At 35.7% G+C, this 17,190-nt stretch overlaps 1 protein-coding gene across 2 annotated transcripts in view; it reads right to left on the bottom strand.

Annotated features, from left to right (window-relative positions):
- GABRA4 (gamma-aminobutyric acid type A receptor subunit alpha4) overlaps positions 1-17,190 on the bottom strand; it is a 177,276-nt gene that overhangs the window by 150,115 nt on the left and 9,971 nt on the right. For both annotated transcript variants that reach the window (XM_036417206.2, XM_036417201.2), the window contains exons 3-7: positions 11,457-11,524; positions 9,687-9,907; positions 9,438-9,520; positions 6,856-6,999; positions 5,349-5,501 (exon numbers count right to left, since the gene is read on the bottom strand). In XM_036417206.2, the coding sequence (XP_036273099.1) occupies positions 5,349-5,501; positions 6,856-6,999; positions 9,438-9,520; positions 9,687-9,907; positions 11,457-11,524 (669 nt within the window). The remainder of the gene's footprint in view (positions 1-5,348; positions 5,502-6,855; positions 7,000-9,437; positions 9,521-9,686; positions 9,908-11,456; positions 11,525-17,190) is intronic.

The following is a 17,190-nucleotide window of genomic DNA, read 5'->3' as shown; positions in this document are numbered from 1 at the left end:
TTTAGAACATGAAAAATTAGAGCACTGTGCAGTGTATGAACTATAGATCTTAAAACAATCCATAAACTATATAGTGAATGGAATTGGAGAATTTGGTTGTGTTCCCTTTTTAAAAACATTTTTGTGATATTTTTAGCACTTTATTAGTAAAAAACAGATTTTAAAATGTGTTTTTTGGTCAAACATGAATCTCTATGAAAATGCAGTATTATGAATTTACAGGACTTTGTTTCAGAAAAAGACCTTACAAAGTTAAGGCCTCCTTTTTAAATCTCAGAAAAATGGCATAATTTTCATGCTGGCTGGGGAATACATTGAATAAACCCTAAATTAGTTATGAAAATTTTTAGCTATAAAGTTGGAAGAAAAATCAGTTTTCCTTCTTATTCATAATACTTTATGTTTAATGGCTTAGTAAGTGTTCTAGAAAATTCGACAACTTTCTTAAGTATATTTCCTCTAACATCATAGAAATTATGCTGAAAGCAGTAGGAATAAAATATGAAGAGTACAGCTTAATAAGAATTCTACCCAGAACTCATAAAACTCATCAGAGTTCATAATGTAACAACAACAAAAAAAGACCCTAAACAATAAAATCAAATATAAGCAACTTAGAATTTGTCATGATCCTTTGAACATTTTTTGGGGGGTGTAGGGGAGGAGGGATAAAACAATTTATCCCTGAGGACCAAAAGTAGTACTCTTCATCTTCTCCTGCTGTCTTAGGAAGAAATTACCTTATTAATGTTGAGCAAGCCGAATACTAATGCAATTATTGAGTCATGAGTCCAAAAATTACTTTCTGATTGTAAAGGGGTAAATCATCAAGTTCATGATGTTAAATGATACTATGGCCATCAATGCAAAAAAAAAAAAATGTTGGATATGTGGCCACTTTCTAATTCTATTTCATTATTTCGAGTCAACTTGATTTTCAAATTTGTGAGTAGCCCTCCAAAAACATGGTTCATATAATATGACTGGTGGCAAAATTAGGATAGTAATTGGCATAAACAATTGAATATGTGAAGTGTCCATCTTTTTAGATATTAAAACGTGCTCTCTGCCAGAAGTTCAAATTTAAAGAACTCCCAGCATGACAGGGATGTGCTTCTCCCACCTGCTGTAGGTGAAGCATTTGGTTAAATAGACACCAACAGAATAAGAAACAGAAGCCAACCCTTCAGATCAGAAGCCATGCTTTTGCTTTATCTAGGAAGACAGTGCATCTGTTTCAATGGTTTAGCTGGCATTTACCCTTGAAAACATTTCAATAACCATAGAATATTTTTGACACATTCAAGTATTGATGCCAGGCCCTGTTTTTAGAATGCTGAATATGCACTGCATTGGCTGGTCCAGGAGCTGGGAGAAGACGTGTATGAGTAGGCTAAGGCTATACACAAGAGCAAAATTCTGGCAGCTCACTTCTAGAAAAACGAACTGGTAATGACTTAGATATGCCAGTTGGCATTTGTCCAGGCTTAATGTTTTACTCTACTGGAATAATTAGAAAACTTAAAGGCATACAACTTTGGAGATAGAAGGCCTTTGAAGAGATTTAGCTCACTCTACTTCTCATATATATATGGGTTTGTTTTATTTGTGTGTTTGTTTTTTGATTTTTTGAATTATCTCTAATGAATATCTGACCCAGCAAATTCTCTTCTTGAGCAAAAAGGAAAATAAGGGAAGATAAATGCAAGCCTGGCAATTTTTACCTAACTCTCAAATGAAATAGATTGCTAATGCCCCCCCAAATACGTAAAACTAAACTTTCTTAGAAAAATACCATCCCAGCGCCTCATTGAATAGTCTAATTATTACCATTGTGACATATCTTAGGTTTTTGAAGACATACTTCTTGGGCAATAAAAACCAAAAACAAAAACTTGGCACATGAGCACAAGACAGAGGCAAATGCCACATGTTAAATTGAAAAGGCTACCCACAAAATATTTTCAGCTCATATCCATGCAATCTCCACTCAGCAGCTCTGGAATTTTCCACAAGTCCCCAGGATAGTTCCTGAAATATTAATATTATTTTTGCTAGGATCAGTTAAGGAACTGATCTGGTGTGCCCCATGTAAAGGCAGAATGTCAGAGTAGAAATGGCAGAGTTTCCAAAGTTAGAGACATATTGTCCATCACTTTTAAGTATGTGACTTCATACAAGTTTCTTTATCACTCTGAGTCATTTTCCTTATTCATAAATATTAATAAAGCCTACTCACTGAGTTATTGTAAAGATGAAATAAGATGCCTCCTATCAGCATATGGCAAATCTTATAATCATTATTAATAGAATTACTATTATCTTTACTGAATGCTAATTAAATTCCTTACAGGGTCTTCTCTGGAGAGGAAATGTTGGGTGAGTAACCAATGCTATCACTCCCCACAGCATTGAACATGTTTATTACTTGGGGGTATACTGGACAGAATAGTGGCTACCCGTTTGTAGCCAACCAAGAAAGCATCCAAAACCTATCCAACAATAACAATGAAATACAGAGAACATTCACATTGTGGTACCAAGTCGTGATTCTCAAATGAGGCAGGTGGCAGGATGGTTGCCATAATAATAAGTGATACTCAAATAATATTTACTGTCAGGTAGGCATTGTTCCAAGTGCTTTATCTAAATTAACTCATTTAATTCACATAGAAACCCTCAGGATTTCATCCTGTTTTGACACTTGAGGAAACAGGCAGAATTAACTCATGGAAGGATCACAGCTAATACGTAGTAGACTGTGGGGTTAGAACCTAGGCTTCTGGATCCAGAGAGTCTGCCCTATGACACCATGACCTCTTCATCAGAGGCATCAACAATGGGTCAGCCTTTTCTGTTCTACAAGTTCTTTAGGACCATAAAAAAAAATGAAAATTATATGTGCACAAGTGATTTTACTTTCAATGATGATAGTTCCTAAAATAATAGTATTATTTATACTAAGATAAGTTAAGGGACTGATATGGTGATTAGCTTCACATACTTCCTACCATGTCAGGCTGCCTCTCTGGTTAGTGTGAGCACTAAATGAAATAAATGAGATAACTTAGCACAGTGTCTGTAAATACCCAATAGAACAATGTTTTCTTTAAAGACAATTAAAAGTCAAGGAAATCAAGCCAGAACAAAATTAACCTCCATTACATAAGAGAAGTATGGAAGAGAGTAACTAAGATGTTCTAAGGGCCGCATACACCCTGTATGCAATGAGCATTGCATGTAAATCTAAATTCTCATTAGTCTGTGAAGAAGGGATATATTGTCACAATTTTATGGGTAGAGAAAATAAGTGGCGGATTGCAGTTTTTTATTGTAGTCCAAAACTTAGATTTGCTGCTTTCTCTCTTCCACACCTATTTTTTTTTTCTCTTATTTTTCTGTATTGATTAAGTGTGGGATCCCCTTTCATGTCTCCCATGGTTCAGGGTTCAGGGTTCGGGTTCAATATAATTTTAATTCAATTGCATAGCATTAGAAGGGCTGCACACAAATGAAGAGAGACTAGAAAAATTTAATTTGGTGCTATGGGGAGCCAAGCCGTAGTCCAACTCTAGTGGGAGAATTACCCACTGCTCTGGCCCTGCTATCCCTTTTATTGAGGTTTTGAGGAAAACACCCATAGGGCTTAGGCAGGAAATAACAGAAATTTACACGGAACAAACAGAGCTAGAGGCAGCTTCAGCTAACAATGTCTCAACTGAAGGGTGAGTGGTTAGAGCAATTAATGTTGTTGACCAGCCTTCATGGCTTCCTGTTCACATCTCTCTATTAGTGAAATCGTGATTGGTTTCCAGCAATTAAGGTTTTACTATGTGTCCTTCTCCTTTTATTGCCCCTCCGCCCCCTCTCATGCCCTCACCCCCCTGGTGTCTGTGTCCATTGGTCAGGCTTATATGCATGCATACAAGTCCTTTGGTTGATCTCTCCCCCAGACCTCCACCCTCCCCTTCTCTTCCTCTGAGGTTTGACTGTCTGATCGATGCTTCTCTGTCTCTGGATCTGTTTTTGTTCATCAGTTTATGTTGTTCATTATATTCCACAAATGAATGAGATCATGTGACATTTATCTTTCTCTGACTGCCTTATTTCGCTTAGCATAATGCTTCACACCTATTTTTAATAGTGGAAATGTATTCAATGCTTGCAATGTGTGGTTATTATTTTATTATCACAACTCTATGTATTTTGTGCTATTATACATGCTCACTACCTTCCTAAGGTCATACCCTGGCCCCTATCAACCCTTCTGGGAGTTTCCCAGTAAGGTTTCAATGCCTTTTCTAAGATTCAAGGTGTGTGGGTGGGTGGGGGGTGCCTATGGAAAACCCCCAAAGTCAAGTCCATTGAAGAAACTATGACACCTCATCATTTGTTTTCTACAAGGATGGGGAAGTGGGGTGAAAAGCTCCCAGCCTCCTTCCTAGCTCCTTCTCACCAGCATCCCTTTAGCTCTCAGTGATAAAGGCTATTACAGTAGGGCTTTGACTCTACCAAGTAGAAAAGGCAGGGGAGATTGGTATCTCTTGTGAGAACTGTTCCTCCATTCCAGAGGAATTCTGATTTTTCCCCCTTCTAATATCACTACTGAATGAAGCTTCCACTATTCACAACCAACCGAAAACTAATGAAGAAATATATTCCATCAGGTAAATATCAACTAATTTTATTTAAAAGCATGGCTGATACATAAAATATTTATTTAACAGCTATAAAATGAGATACTATGTCGTGGACTTCATATAGTTTAGAATAAAATATATAAAAAGCTACCTTAAAAACAAAACAAATACGTTGTGTTTTTTAAAAAAAATGTAGATCAATAACAATGAGCTAATAAGCCAAGCATATAATATCTTCCAACTCAATGCATTTAAACCATTTGCATTTTGTTCCTCTTCATTAAAAGGCAAATGATTCTAGACTTTCATATTCATTCAGCCATGACTTCTGTTTTATTTTAAGCTCCCAGTGCATTTCATTTTAACACCTATATGTAATTTTAATTCAATTGCATAGCATTAGACTGGGAGCCTAAAAATACCTCCAAAAGTAAAACTATATCCAGATTCACACTGTTCACTTGCCTGCTTTCAATAAGGGAAAACTGATGGGACCCAAAGAAAGGGATGAACTGCCTACATCCCCTCAAGCCTTATTACTTTGTATTGGCTAGATAAGAAATGAAAGCTTATATGATTCTTTACTCAGCACAGTCTGATATATTACTGTTTAATATTTTCTTAGAAATTACATCTAAAAGCTATTCCCATGAAATCATAAGCAAATATAATATGAATAAAAATACACAAGAAATGAATTTCAATTACCAAATACAGTCCTCGCTGGAACGGATTCCTTATTTATCCAGAATGAAACTTGTGAAAGAATCACTGTCATAATACATGGAATGTACGTCTGAATCATAAAATAACCCATCTTCCGTCTGAGATGGAAGTAGACCGTCATAACAACATATTCACCTACCAATAAAACATAACGAAAATGTATTATTGGTCCTGCAACTATTCAATAGCTTCCAAACCATATTTCAGACTAACAAAAAACATTATAGGGGGAAAAATCTGTTGTATACAGCAAACAAACATGGAGAAATAAACATGGAGAAATATGCAGTTCCTAACTGGGGAGGGGGGGGGGCGGATTCTTACAGTGTTTTCTATTTTCAAGGTCTAGCACTATGAAAGCAATTAGATTTCATTTCCATCATCATTTGAGAGAAAATTTAGACTTAACTTTAAATCACTGGAAAATGAAAATACATACACCTAAACCTTAAATCTAAAAATAATTAAAATACACAGATGAACATTTTATATATACATACTAGTATGCTGTCTTATTGTCCTAGTTTTAGGAAAAAGCTGTATTTCTCAATGTTATACATATAAAAAGAGACATAGATAACATAGAGTCATATATAACATTCCCAAGTCCAGGAAGATTTTATTGACATTTAGTCAAAAATCTAAAAAGCTAATAAGGAAAACAAACCTTAAGATTTCTTGAGTTGATACATTTTTAATGTTACATCTAAAAGGGACATATTAAGAGAGATTTAGGAATCCGTGGCCTCTTTCTCAAACTGTGAAAGCAATTATTCATAATCCTCAGATCTCACTTGTTTTCAATTCCACTTTAAGGCTATAAAATAAATGTTTTCAAAAATACCTTTCTCTGGCAGTAGTTTCAGAATAAGCAATAACCAGGCAAATTTCCCCATTAAATATAAAGACTAAATCCTATGATTCGTTCCATTCACATTTTAAAAGCAAATACAGACCAAGAATCACCAATAATAATCATCCATATGCTCATGTAACAGCTTTAGCATATACCTTCAATGTATTTTGTAACTAAGCTTTATACTTTGCTTTTACGGTGGTAAAGAGAGGGAAAGCAGCACCACAAAATTGGCCAAGATAAAAATGATTTTGGGAAAGCATCAATAAAACAGGAAAAACCACTGTTCAAAAATCAGTGGTCAGGTTTCCTATCTCAGAATTCTGTTGAAAATAATGTTAATATAATTGATTACTGACTTTTGTTTCTGAATAAGTAAACCAACTCACATCTCAATACTCAGAATCTATTTTAAACTAAAATTGTAAATATAAATTTAAAAACTCTGAACTATGATTTATCAACAACTCTATTCCTAGAATATTTTTGTTGTCTCCCCACCCCCAACCCCCTCCAAAAAAAAAAAAAAAAAAAAAAAAAAAAAACAACAACAAAAATACACTACTAGAAATTTCCATTAAAAAGTTAGGACAAAACTCCATTGTTATTAACTTCAATCATTAAGCATCTCACCCGTAATTGATTTGATGGTTTCACTTGATACGGTTTGCCCAATCAAGTCATATTGAACTAAGCTGGAAGATTCCTTTGGGACTTCTACTGATTTCTCAGGACCTTTTGTCCAGGTATAAATCATCTCACTCTTCGGGTAAGCATCTGAATAAGAGCACAGAATGTGATTAGAGTCCGTATTCCTTTCTCCTCAGCACTGATTGATGGTAAACACTTGTTTAAGAAAGATGGAATAAATGAAAACAATAGTCATGATGGCTTAAACATGTTTAAGATTTAGAACACTGTAGATACTAAATAAACAGCTTTTGCATATTTATTTTATGCCAAAGAAACTGAAGGAGGAGAGACTAAAACTAAAGCAACTATAATACTATATCTGCATCAATGCACTGGATATGTTTCCCTACTAATAAGTAGTTGAAAAGCAGAAATAATAAACCCAAAAAAAAGCAGTCAAATTGATACTTCTTTCCATTCCAATTCACTTCCAGTGCTTGACTGATATTCTCTTCTGTCCTAATCCAACTCGGCCAATTAGATACGTATGAAAGGCTGCCTGTAATAATACAACAAAAACAAAATAAATCCTACTGCTGGAAAAACTCTCTGGGAGGCACCTATTCCAGACTCTGCCTTTGGGTGATACCCATGCTGCCTGGCTATGATGTTTAAAAAGCTCCTCAGGGAATATAATTACACAACAATTCCACTACCTTTAAACTCTTACAATCAGGACGTTTTCCCTTCCATCTTCAACAAATCCCTCCCAGCAGCAATTTAAGCCCATTTTCTATTATTCGGTGTTCAACGTAAATGGAGACCAGCTGCTTGCTTACCAGTCTGCCCAGAACAGACAGCCTGGCTCACACACAAGTAAGTTCAAAAGAACCAAGATGAATTGCATACTACCCTCCACAAACCTTCCTAAAATGGCTAGAAGCACAGTAGGTCCTCGGTGGAATTGTTTAACTCTACAAAAGGAGTGGATACCTAGGGAAAGTCATCTTTAAAAATGACTTTGCAAAACAAACTATGAGGCTTGTGCTGTCATTTAGCAGTATATAGTCATGTCTCAACATTGATCTCCTGGAGTGTATTCATGCTTACTCACTCATTACAAGTGTCCAAACACTATGGATATTTTAATATTTGAGGCCAGGTTGGGGGTGTGAGGGGGTTGCATGAAATGGGTTAAGGTAATCAAAAGCTGTATCTCTCTTTTTAATTCCAAATCTGAAAAAATCAACTTCCAAGGAGTAATTTCTTTATTTTGTGCACGCCTTTATTGATTACCAACTCTGTTCAAGTCACTCTGTAGAGTACTTTCTATGAAAACAGGAGGGGGGAGGGAGAGAGTGGGGTGATGGAATTGGGTGGGAAAGATAAAACCCTAGATAAGAACTATCTGGGTAAAATATAAATTATCGTAGCTCAAATGAATTTTAATTCTGGCCCCAGTTTGAACACCTTATCTGCCTAAGTATTTTTCCGTTTTTATCTTCTCTCATTTTTGAGTCACTGGGCAGGGAGCAAGTGAGTCTCTTTAGCTTTAAGTTCACCCACTGACTATTGTGCTTTCCAGAGGTTATAAAAAGAATGGTGACTGCTGATTCTCATTAAGTTAAGCCATGAGCAATGATACAGCAGGCAAGTTTCACAATCAGTGCGACTGAGAATCTGAAGCAATAGTAAAAACCAGCATCTATTTTTGGCAAATTCTGATTAAATCAAATATTCGAGGCAGACTTTAGAAGAGGCAATCAAATGTTGCTACCATTTCAGAGACAGGAACTTAGTGGAAAAGAATTCTATATTCTTTCCTATTTATCCTCTTGCTTTCACTTCCACAATATATCCCAAATCCATCTATCTCACACATTTTCCTCTAGCACCATCTGATTCTAAGCCATCTCGATCTTTGATTACACTAACACAACAGCCTCCAAATCTTCCCTGCTTTTACTCTCTGGCCTCTCTACAATCCATTCTCCATAGAAAAGCTAAAGTGAAACTGTGAAATGTTAGTCAAAGAATGCCACATCCCTATGTTAAACCCTCCAAAGGCACTATATTACTAACCTCCTTCTATGCTTTTTGTCATGCCTCAGCCACTTTGAAACTAACAATGCTGCTTATATTATTCTAACCTATGTCATGTCAAAAAGCCCTGACCCATTTTGGGCCTTTTTCTTTCAAGTCTGCCATAAAGGACTCTGCTTGTAACAGAACAAAACAAAACAAACAAAATCATTTATAACTTGTTATGTTACACCACCAACAAAAGGAGTTCAGAGGCCCTAAATTTCACACTGACCGTTAATCTATTATTTATGACACAATCCAGTCTACCTAGGCTATCTGCAGAAATAAGGTTTTGGTTTTGGGGGAAAAGATGATTGTTTTGACTTCTTTACTTAAATATATTAGATAACAAACAGTCTCCTAAAAGTCAAATTTTGTACAGTTGTTGTCATGAACAAAAATTTAAATATAGGATTATGTAAAATTATGCAAATATATAGCTATCAGCTTACATGAGATAATGATTAACTCTAACAACATTTTTTATTATAACTTACAACTTCCAAATTTCAAAGGGCACGCATGACCATCCATGGGGAAATCCACCAATCTCATGGGACACTCCGCACTTATGGTGAGTCTATGATGAAAAAATACAATTAGAATCAATGTTTTGTCTAAAAATAAAACTATGGAATCCTAAAAGAAAGGAAGGAAAGAAGGAAGAAAGGGAGGCAGATAGGCAGGAAGGGAAAGAAGGAGGGAGAATAAAGATGAAAAGGGGATAAGGAAAAAAAAATGACTACCTCATTGTGTATAAAATGGTGCCATTTCTCATAATTCTAAAAAGCTTATTTGGGGCTGTCATATTATGTGCGACAGATTTCTTTCCATTCCGGAAGAAAGTATCAGGAGTCCATACTTTTGTTACCATCATGTTGTTCAATCTCAAAATTTCAATGGGACCATCATATTTTAGTCTTTTGTCAATCCATGTCTGTCTGAAGAACACATCCATTGTGTATTCCTAGGAAAATTCGTTTGTGACATATTCAAATCAAGATGATTACAAATAAATATACAAAAGATGAATTAAATTCTAGCCTCTTTCACACTCATATAAAAGACTACCCAAATAAAAACTAAATTAATAGCAGTAGAAATTTCCTTAAATCAATGGAACAAAAAGATTCTCAACAATTAAAGCATGTTATACTAGTATCCATACATTTACTAGATAAATTACCATAGATATTAATCATTCACAAATGATAACTATTGCCCTAACTGGTGTGGCTCACTTGGTTGGGGATTATCCTGTGCCCTGAAGGATTGGGGGTTAATTCCCAGTCAGGGCACATACCCAGGTTGTAGGCTCCAACCACAGTAAGGGGTGTGAAGGAGGCAACCTAATAATGTTCCACTCTCACATCAATGATTCTCTCCTTCTCCCTTCCTCTCTCTCTAAGAAATCAATAAAAATATTTTTTTAAATAATAATCTATAATAATAAAAGTATAATATGCTAATTAGACTAAACACCCAAACAACCTTCAGGACAACCTTCTGGATGAACCTGAGGCTGTGAGGGCCAAGCCCCTTGCACACATTTCATGCATCAGGCCTCTAGTAAATATAATAAAACTGCCAGCATCAGGTAATTATAGTTGTACTTTACTTTAGAGCAAGTAGCAAAATTAGTGATTGTGTAACAAATATCATTGCATAATGAACCATAAAACTGTCAGGTTGTCTTTAAGACAAATTAAAATATATGAGTACATTTTAGGCCCATAAAATTTACTAACCCTTTGTACTCCATAAGCATCTATAGATGCTTTAAAATCATTTTTCACGAGAATTTTCAACTGAAAATGTTCAAGAACATCCAAACTGTGAGTAATATATTTATTTTTATACTATTCATTGCAAATTGATTTTTTAAATTAAATTCAAAATATGGTGGCATGTGGAGATGGTTTCCATTTTGGACATATGGCAGTTAACTGGTTAATATTAGTCCAGGAGCCCAGAGTCAAGGAAAAAAAAATAAGTGGAAAAATGTTTGACCTTGAAACAAAACATATTTAATATTAGCAAAATTGAATGGGTGGATTCATCTGGACCAGTGCTTGGTGTTCTAAGTTCTTTAAACATAAAAGAAAGCAAAGGAGAGACGTGGTGGGTGGGGATAGGGGAATGACCAATTGAGCCAACATGGAACACTAAATGCAATTAGGACTACAATATGAAGTTTCATACCAAAACTAATTACATCACCAATTTTCTCCTCTTCAATAATTTTCTAAGGGAAAAAAATACTGCATACAAGGCTGTGACATGGAGACCAATAACAGGAAAGTTCTTTTCTTTGTTGAGAATGACTCCAAGCCAAATATTCCAATGTTAGAGCTAAAATGTAAATTCAATGTTTTACTTCTTATAAACTTCTGAGCCTAATTAGGCTGTTCTTTGACTTTCTAGCTCTAACTTTGTGTGATTGACAGTAAAATACTTATTAATTGCCCTCTTTTCTCCAAATCTCAAAAAGCACATTAAATTTTCTAACTACCTACCATTTCAACATCAGAAACAGGCCCAAAGCTGGTGACATATATGTCAGTTTTTACTTCTGTAACAGGACCTAGAGGGTATGAAGTAAATAAGTGTGAAAAAATAATTACCAATTTTACAGGCAAGGTAGGCTTTGATAATCAAAAAGTAAATACAGATATGACATCTCATGGTTTTACAAACATCTTAAATTTTCAGTGAGATAATGCATCTCTACAGAAAATGTAGACAAAAGAAGAACAAAACCAGAAAGCAGTGTTTACTTACAGGCAAATAAAACAAATCAAAACCAAAAAAATGCCAATTACTTACCAGAAACTTGTTTCTTCAAAGATATATCACCCCCAGGCACCTTTAAGACAGGCAGTGCAGGGAACAAAAGCTTTAGCTTTGTAATTTTTTTTACAGTCCATCATCTGATTGGCCTTTTAGTAAAGAAGTGAGCTTTTAAAAAGAGGAAACTTAGCCGCAAGGAAAGGAGGAGAAAAAGCATAAAGGCTGCAAGAAATGTACCTTCAGAGAGTTGAGAATACTGGTAAATAACGGGGCACAAAAATAACTCATATCACCTGAATCAGGCATACCATCCACTGACAATTGGGATCAAAGACAAGCTCTCCTAGAAATCAGACCTATTCAGGCTCTGCCACCTAGAAGCTGTGTGATCCCGGGCAAGTTCCATAGCAGCAACCATACATATAAGAGAAAATTGTTGATAGGGATCAAATGAAACTGCTCATATGAGACTATGAACACAGAGAGTCTTTCACAGAAATATTTATTAAGTAGTAGCTTCTTTTCCCTTCTAATAATGACCACACTGAGATTCTTTCCTAGGCCTAAAGAGGACTGGTGCAGGACCAAATACTAGTATAGGGGAGTGTTTGACATCTTGACAATGGGCTGACACAGACTGTAGACAAAAAGAAATTGCCACAATCTGGATTTAGCATGATGTGTAAAATCGAGAATTCTGGAATTCAAATTTGAGTCTTAATACTTTTTAATTATTTGATTTGGCCCAAGCCATGTATCCTCAGAGGTAAAGGTTTTAATAACTGAAATAACATATGTAAATCACTTGGTCCTGTCTCTAGAACATAATAGTTATTAATATAATATAGCTTTTTATTACTAACAATGATAAAAATTGTCTTCTTGAACATCATTTCCTTAAAAGATGATTTATAATACTCTATGACCTGGGGTTATGTACGCCATACTGAAAAAACAACAACATCTGTTATCAAAATAGACTATTCCCCTTGGATTCTGGTTGGGTAAATGAATTTATCCCAAAAATGGCAGAAAAGTTGGGATAGCTTAATGCCCTAGGTCTAACGTTATCCTCATAAAAATGAATCAGAATATTTCTTCCCGTTTAGGATGATGACTGAGCCATAGAAAGAAAAATAGTTTGAAGGAAAATGAGAAAATTCTTTCCTGAATAAGTATCCTAAAAAATACATCCTTTGGGAGTACAGTCAGAAAAAAAAGCATAGATCAAGCTGATCTGTCATGAGTTTTCATTTTTTTAAAATAACACCTTTGGGAAACAGAGAACGTATGAGAAGTTAGTTGAATTGTTATTTGAATGAGCAATTTGAAACTATTGTACAATAAGATAGTGGTAATAACTCATTAAAGCCAAACTGTTCCAGGAAGAGATAGGTGTCCAGGAAGCAGATGAGAGGTGTTGAACCTTAGAAGATGAAGATTTCACTCAAATTGGTTCAAGGGAGGGAGTTCTTTAAGGACAATTACTAAAATTTTAAAGGCACATTTTGCACTGTAAGTCTGGACAAGGAGAGATAAGTTACTTAGAACAATTAAAGTTGAGTATGTTGGGACAACTAGACTGCTTAACAAGATTCTTGAAAAGAATCAAAAGTTACTTTGAAGATCAACTTAGGGCAGTGGTTCCCAAACTTTTACTGGATCGGAATCCCCTGGAAGCCTTGTGAAAGCACAGATTGCTGATTCAGTGGGACTGAGGTGGGGCCTATTTGCAATGCTAACAGGTTCCTTTCTGATGATGTTCATTTTACTCCAGTTCACAGGCAGTTGTTTTAGATAGTATGGGTCCTGGAAAATATGTACAGCATAGATATTCTATGGGAGTGGAGGAAATATAGGAGAAGGAGGAATTAAGCCATTTTTCCTTATAAATTTATTTCAAGGTGTGTGGGTTTATGCTAATTCTACCTGAAGCACAATGATTCCATGATATTAATGGATAGTTTCAAAGATTACATAATATGTCACTTTTTAATGATTCTTGAAATGGTTTTGCATTCAGAATTTCAACCTTGATATTGGTGACATTACTCAGTATTTGCTTTACCTGGCATTCAAAATCGTTGAGGTTGAGTGAGGTCCTAAAAACAAATGATGGGTAAAGAGGGTCTTATTGAGACGCTCATCCAATAAACATTCTTTTGAGTGAGCATTTGCTGGGTGCCAGGTCCCATGCTAGGCCCTGGTGCTGGCTGTGCTAAATGAGACTAATGAGTTCCCTGCCTCATGGAGTGAACATGTTATTGGAAGAGCCAGAGTAAAATACAGAAATAAATTCAATGGAAGAATACTGTCATTCAAAAGGGGAACAAAAGAGGCTGGAAATTGTGTGAGAGAATGGGAGGACCACTCTTGATTTCTTAGCCACTCTTCCAGCATAAACCATTGAAAGAGCTGGAATGATTGCATTCCAAGCACACAGACCTCTAGGGGAAATGCTCAGAGGCTGGACATACCTTAGTGTGTTTAGGGACCAGGAAAAGGCCAATGGAACTAGAGCAAAGCAAGTGAAGAAGAGAATGAGAAGAAATAAAACCCACAGAGACAGAGCAAACAACAGGGTAAGTGGACAGAGACCTATCCCTGAGCCCATATTCTGAAAGTGGCATCTTTTTTTTTTTAAATATATATTTTATTGATTTTTTACAGAGAGGAAGAGAGAGGGATAGAGAGTTAGGAAGAGAGAGGGATAGAGAGTTAGAACATCGGTGAGAGAGAATCATTGATTAGCTGCCTCTTGCACACCCCCTACTGGGAATGTGCCCGCAACCAAGATACATGCCCTTGACCGGAATCGAACCCGAGACCTTTCAGTCCGCAGACAGATGCTCTATCCACTGAGCCAAACCGGTTTTGTGAAAGTGGCATCTTTTAAACAACATATTTATAACATATGTTATGGTAACAGTTCTTAAAACTACATGGAAAGAAATTTGTAGAAATTGCAGTGACTGATGGGTGACACATAAAGAAGTTGTTGTGGGCTAAACTATGATCTTCTCAAATTTATATTAAAGTCCTTACCCCCAGTACCTCAGAATGTGACCATATTTGGAGGTAGAGTATTCAATTAAAATAAGGTCAGTAGGATGGGTCCTAATCTAAGGTGACTTGCATCCTTATAAAACAAGGAGACTAGAACATAGAAACACACAGAAAAAAGACCATGTGAAGACACAGAAGCAAGATAGCCATCTATAAGCAAAAGGTAGAGGACTCAAAATAAATCACCCTGCTAACACCTTGATCTTGGACATCAAGCCTCCAGAACTGTGAAAAAATAAGCTTGCTATCGTTTAAGCTGCTCAGTTTGTGGTACTTTGTAGGGCAGTCTGAGCAAATTAATACAGAGGTTCATCACTTTCCCCATGTCTTTCCCCCAAGTGTTCTCCCTCTCATAGGTAGCACAGCTCTGCCTCTGGGTACAGGTTGTGATAAGAAGCTTAATTTGTATCCTTTTATCATCTAGGATTCAAAGTAAGGAAATTTTATTATATGAATTGTATGTTTTACAAAATCAGTGAGGGAGTATATGGACAACTAAGTTTAGGGAGGCAAGAGTATGAGAAAGGTTCTTATAAGAGGCTGTCATCCTAATTCTGCTGAGGAATGATGGTGCCCTGGACTGGAGATACAACCAAGAGGATGGGGAGTGGACAGATGAAAGGGCATGTTATGTGTGAAACTGCTCCCAGTGAATGAGTTTTCCCTAGAGGACAATAAACATGTATATAATAATTCTATGAATTGAAGGCTTACTATGTACAAGGCAATATACAAGGCTCTTCCCATATGCTATTTCATTTAATCCTCTCGCCAACCCCCAAAGATGATATTATCATGAGAATTTTATGGATATGGAAACTGAGCTAAGGGAGATTAAACATTCTATGCCAGAGTCAGAATTATAACTCCCTGTATTGATCTCCATCGTATGTTTTAGCTTCACTACACTAATTACATCATTAAATAATTAATCAGTAATTAATTATGTTATATAATTTTATATCTAGTACAAAACTTGCCATGCCTACATTTCCGGTTTTATTTCTGAGTGGCTTCTGAACTGTGTTCCTGCAGCTCTTTCTATGCCTTTGCTCAGCTTGAGTCTCTCTTTGCCCCATTAACAGCAAAGACAAAATCTTAAGCCTCCTTGAAGTCCCCAACTGTCATAGGGTTTTGCACATACTAGATGCTGAGTAATTAGTTTGATTGTGTTCCTAATATCAGCCCAGTAGTGACGTAAAAACCTCCCCAAAGGAAAAATTACTGAGATTCATTTGTTACATCAGCTAAGCTAAAAATATTTCCCGATAAAAACAGGAACTGCATCTTATTTATATTTATATCCACTCCCAGAACTAATCCCAGGTCTTAGATGTAATAGGTTTCCAATAAATCAGTTCTCAGGGAATAATGGTAGCTATGCAATTACGAATAATTCTTGGAGACGCTTCTCCTAACAGTATTGTTTAGGATGCTCGAATCAACCTTACTAAGAGCATCATGGCATAGAAACCAGATAATTTTGGCTTGGTAGGACTTCTCGTAATTTTATAGGCATTTGCATAACATCAAAGATATGTTCTATTAAAAAAATTTTACTTCTTTAGGAAATGTTTTTTAATCCCAAAATATGGTGGGTAGTTTGTAAGGCAAATAAAGTGACTTTGAACAATCTTTGAAAGAGCCAAAGCTACAATATCAAATTCAGGGAAATACTCCGGTATTATTAATGGATCTAACTTGCTTGGAAGGTAGGAAGGCAATTAACAATGTTATCAAATGGTTTTCCACTGTTAATTACGTTAGCTATATAGACCTGGCCAAAGGATACCACTATTTAATTTCTCTTCCAATAACAATGTCCAATTTGCTGTCGCGCCAGGAGAAAGACAGCCTTTTGGTGCTATTAAAACTAGTTGATGCTTGTTCTCCTTATGGCCTCCCCACGTATGCACTGGAGGAGGCATTTCTGTTTTTTTCAACCATCCACACCTATGCATCAAGGTTTCTCTTACTAAACACTATGGATGCATCTCCAAAAAACAAGAAACTCAAAGTATTTAAGAAGTACAGCAACAACAATAAGGAATCTTGAGTGAAACATTTCTTTACAATCTCTAATTTTGCTCATCATTTAGAAAACAGAAATATTACATCTTCCTGCATATTAAACAAATAAAACAGAAATATTAAATCTTCCTGAATATTAAACAAACAAAAGATATCAATTGATATCATAGAGAAAGCAGAAAACTATAGAATTTTACTTAGGTAACATTATAGGTTAGTGTTGCCTATATCCCTGTGATCCTTGTAACAGTACAGGTCAACTTTTTAAATAAAGAAATTAAACAAATATGCAAGACATTTTTAAAGAACAGTAAGATATGGGCAAAGATGAAATGCAATTCACAGATGGAAAACTCTTGTAGG

Source organism: Pipistrellus kuhlii, unplaced genomic scaffold (assembly GCF_014108245.1).
Source record: "Pipistrellus kuhlii isolate mPipKuh1 unplaced genomic scaffold, mPipKuh1.p scaffold_m20_p_1, whole genome shotgun sequence".
Taxonomy (NCBI): Eukaryota; Metazoa; Chordata; class Mammalia; order Chiroptera; family Vespertilionidae; genus Pipistrellus; species Pipistrellus kuhlii.
The sequence above is the reverse complement of the archived record's forward strand: the minus strand, read 5'-3'. Positions and strand labels throughout refer to the sequence as shown.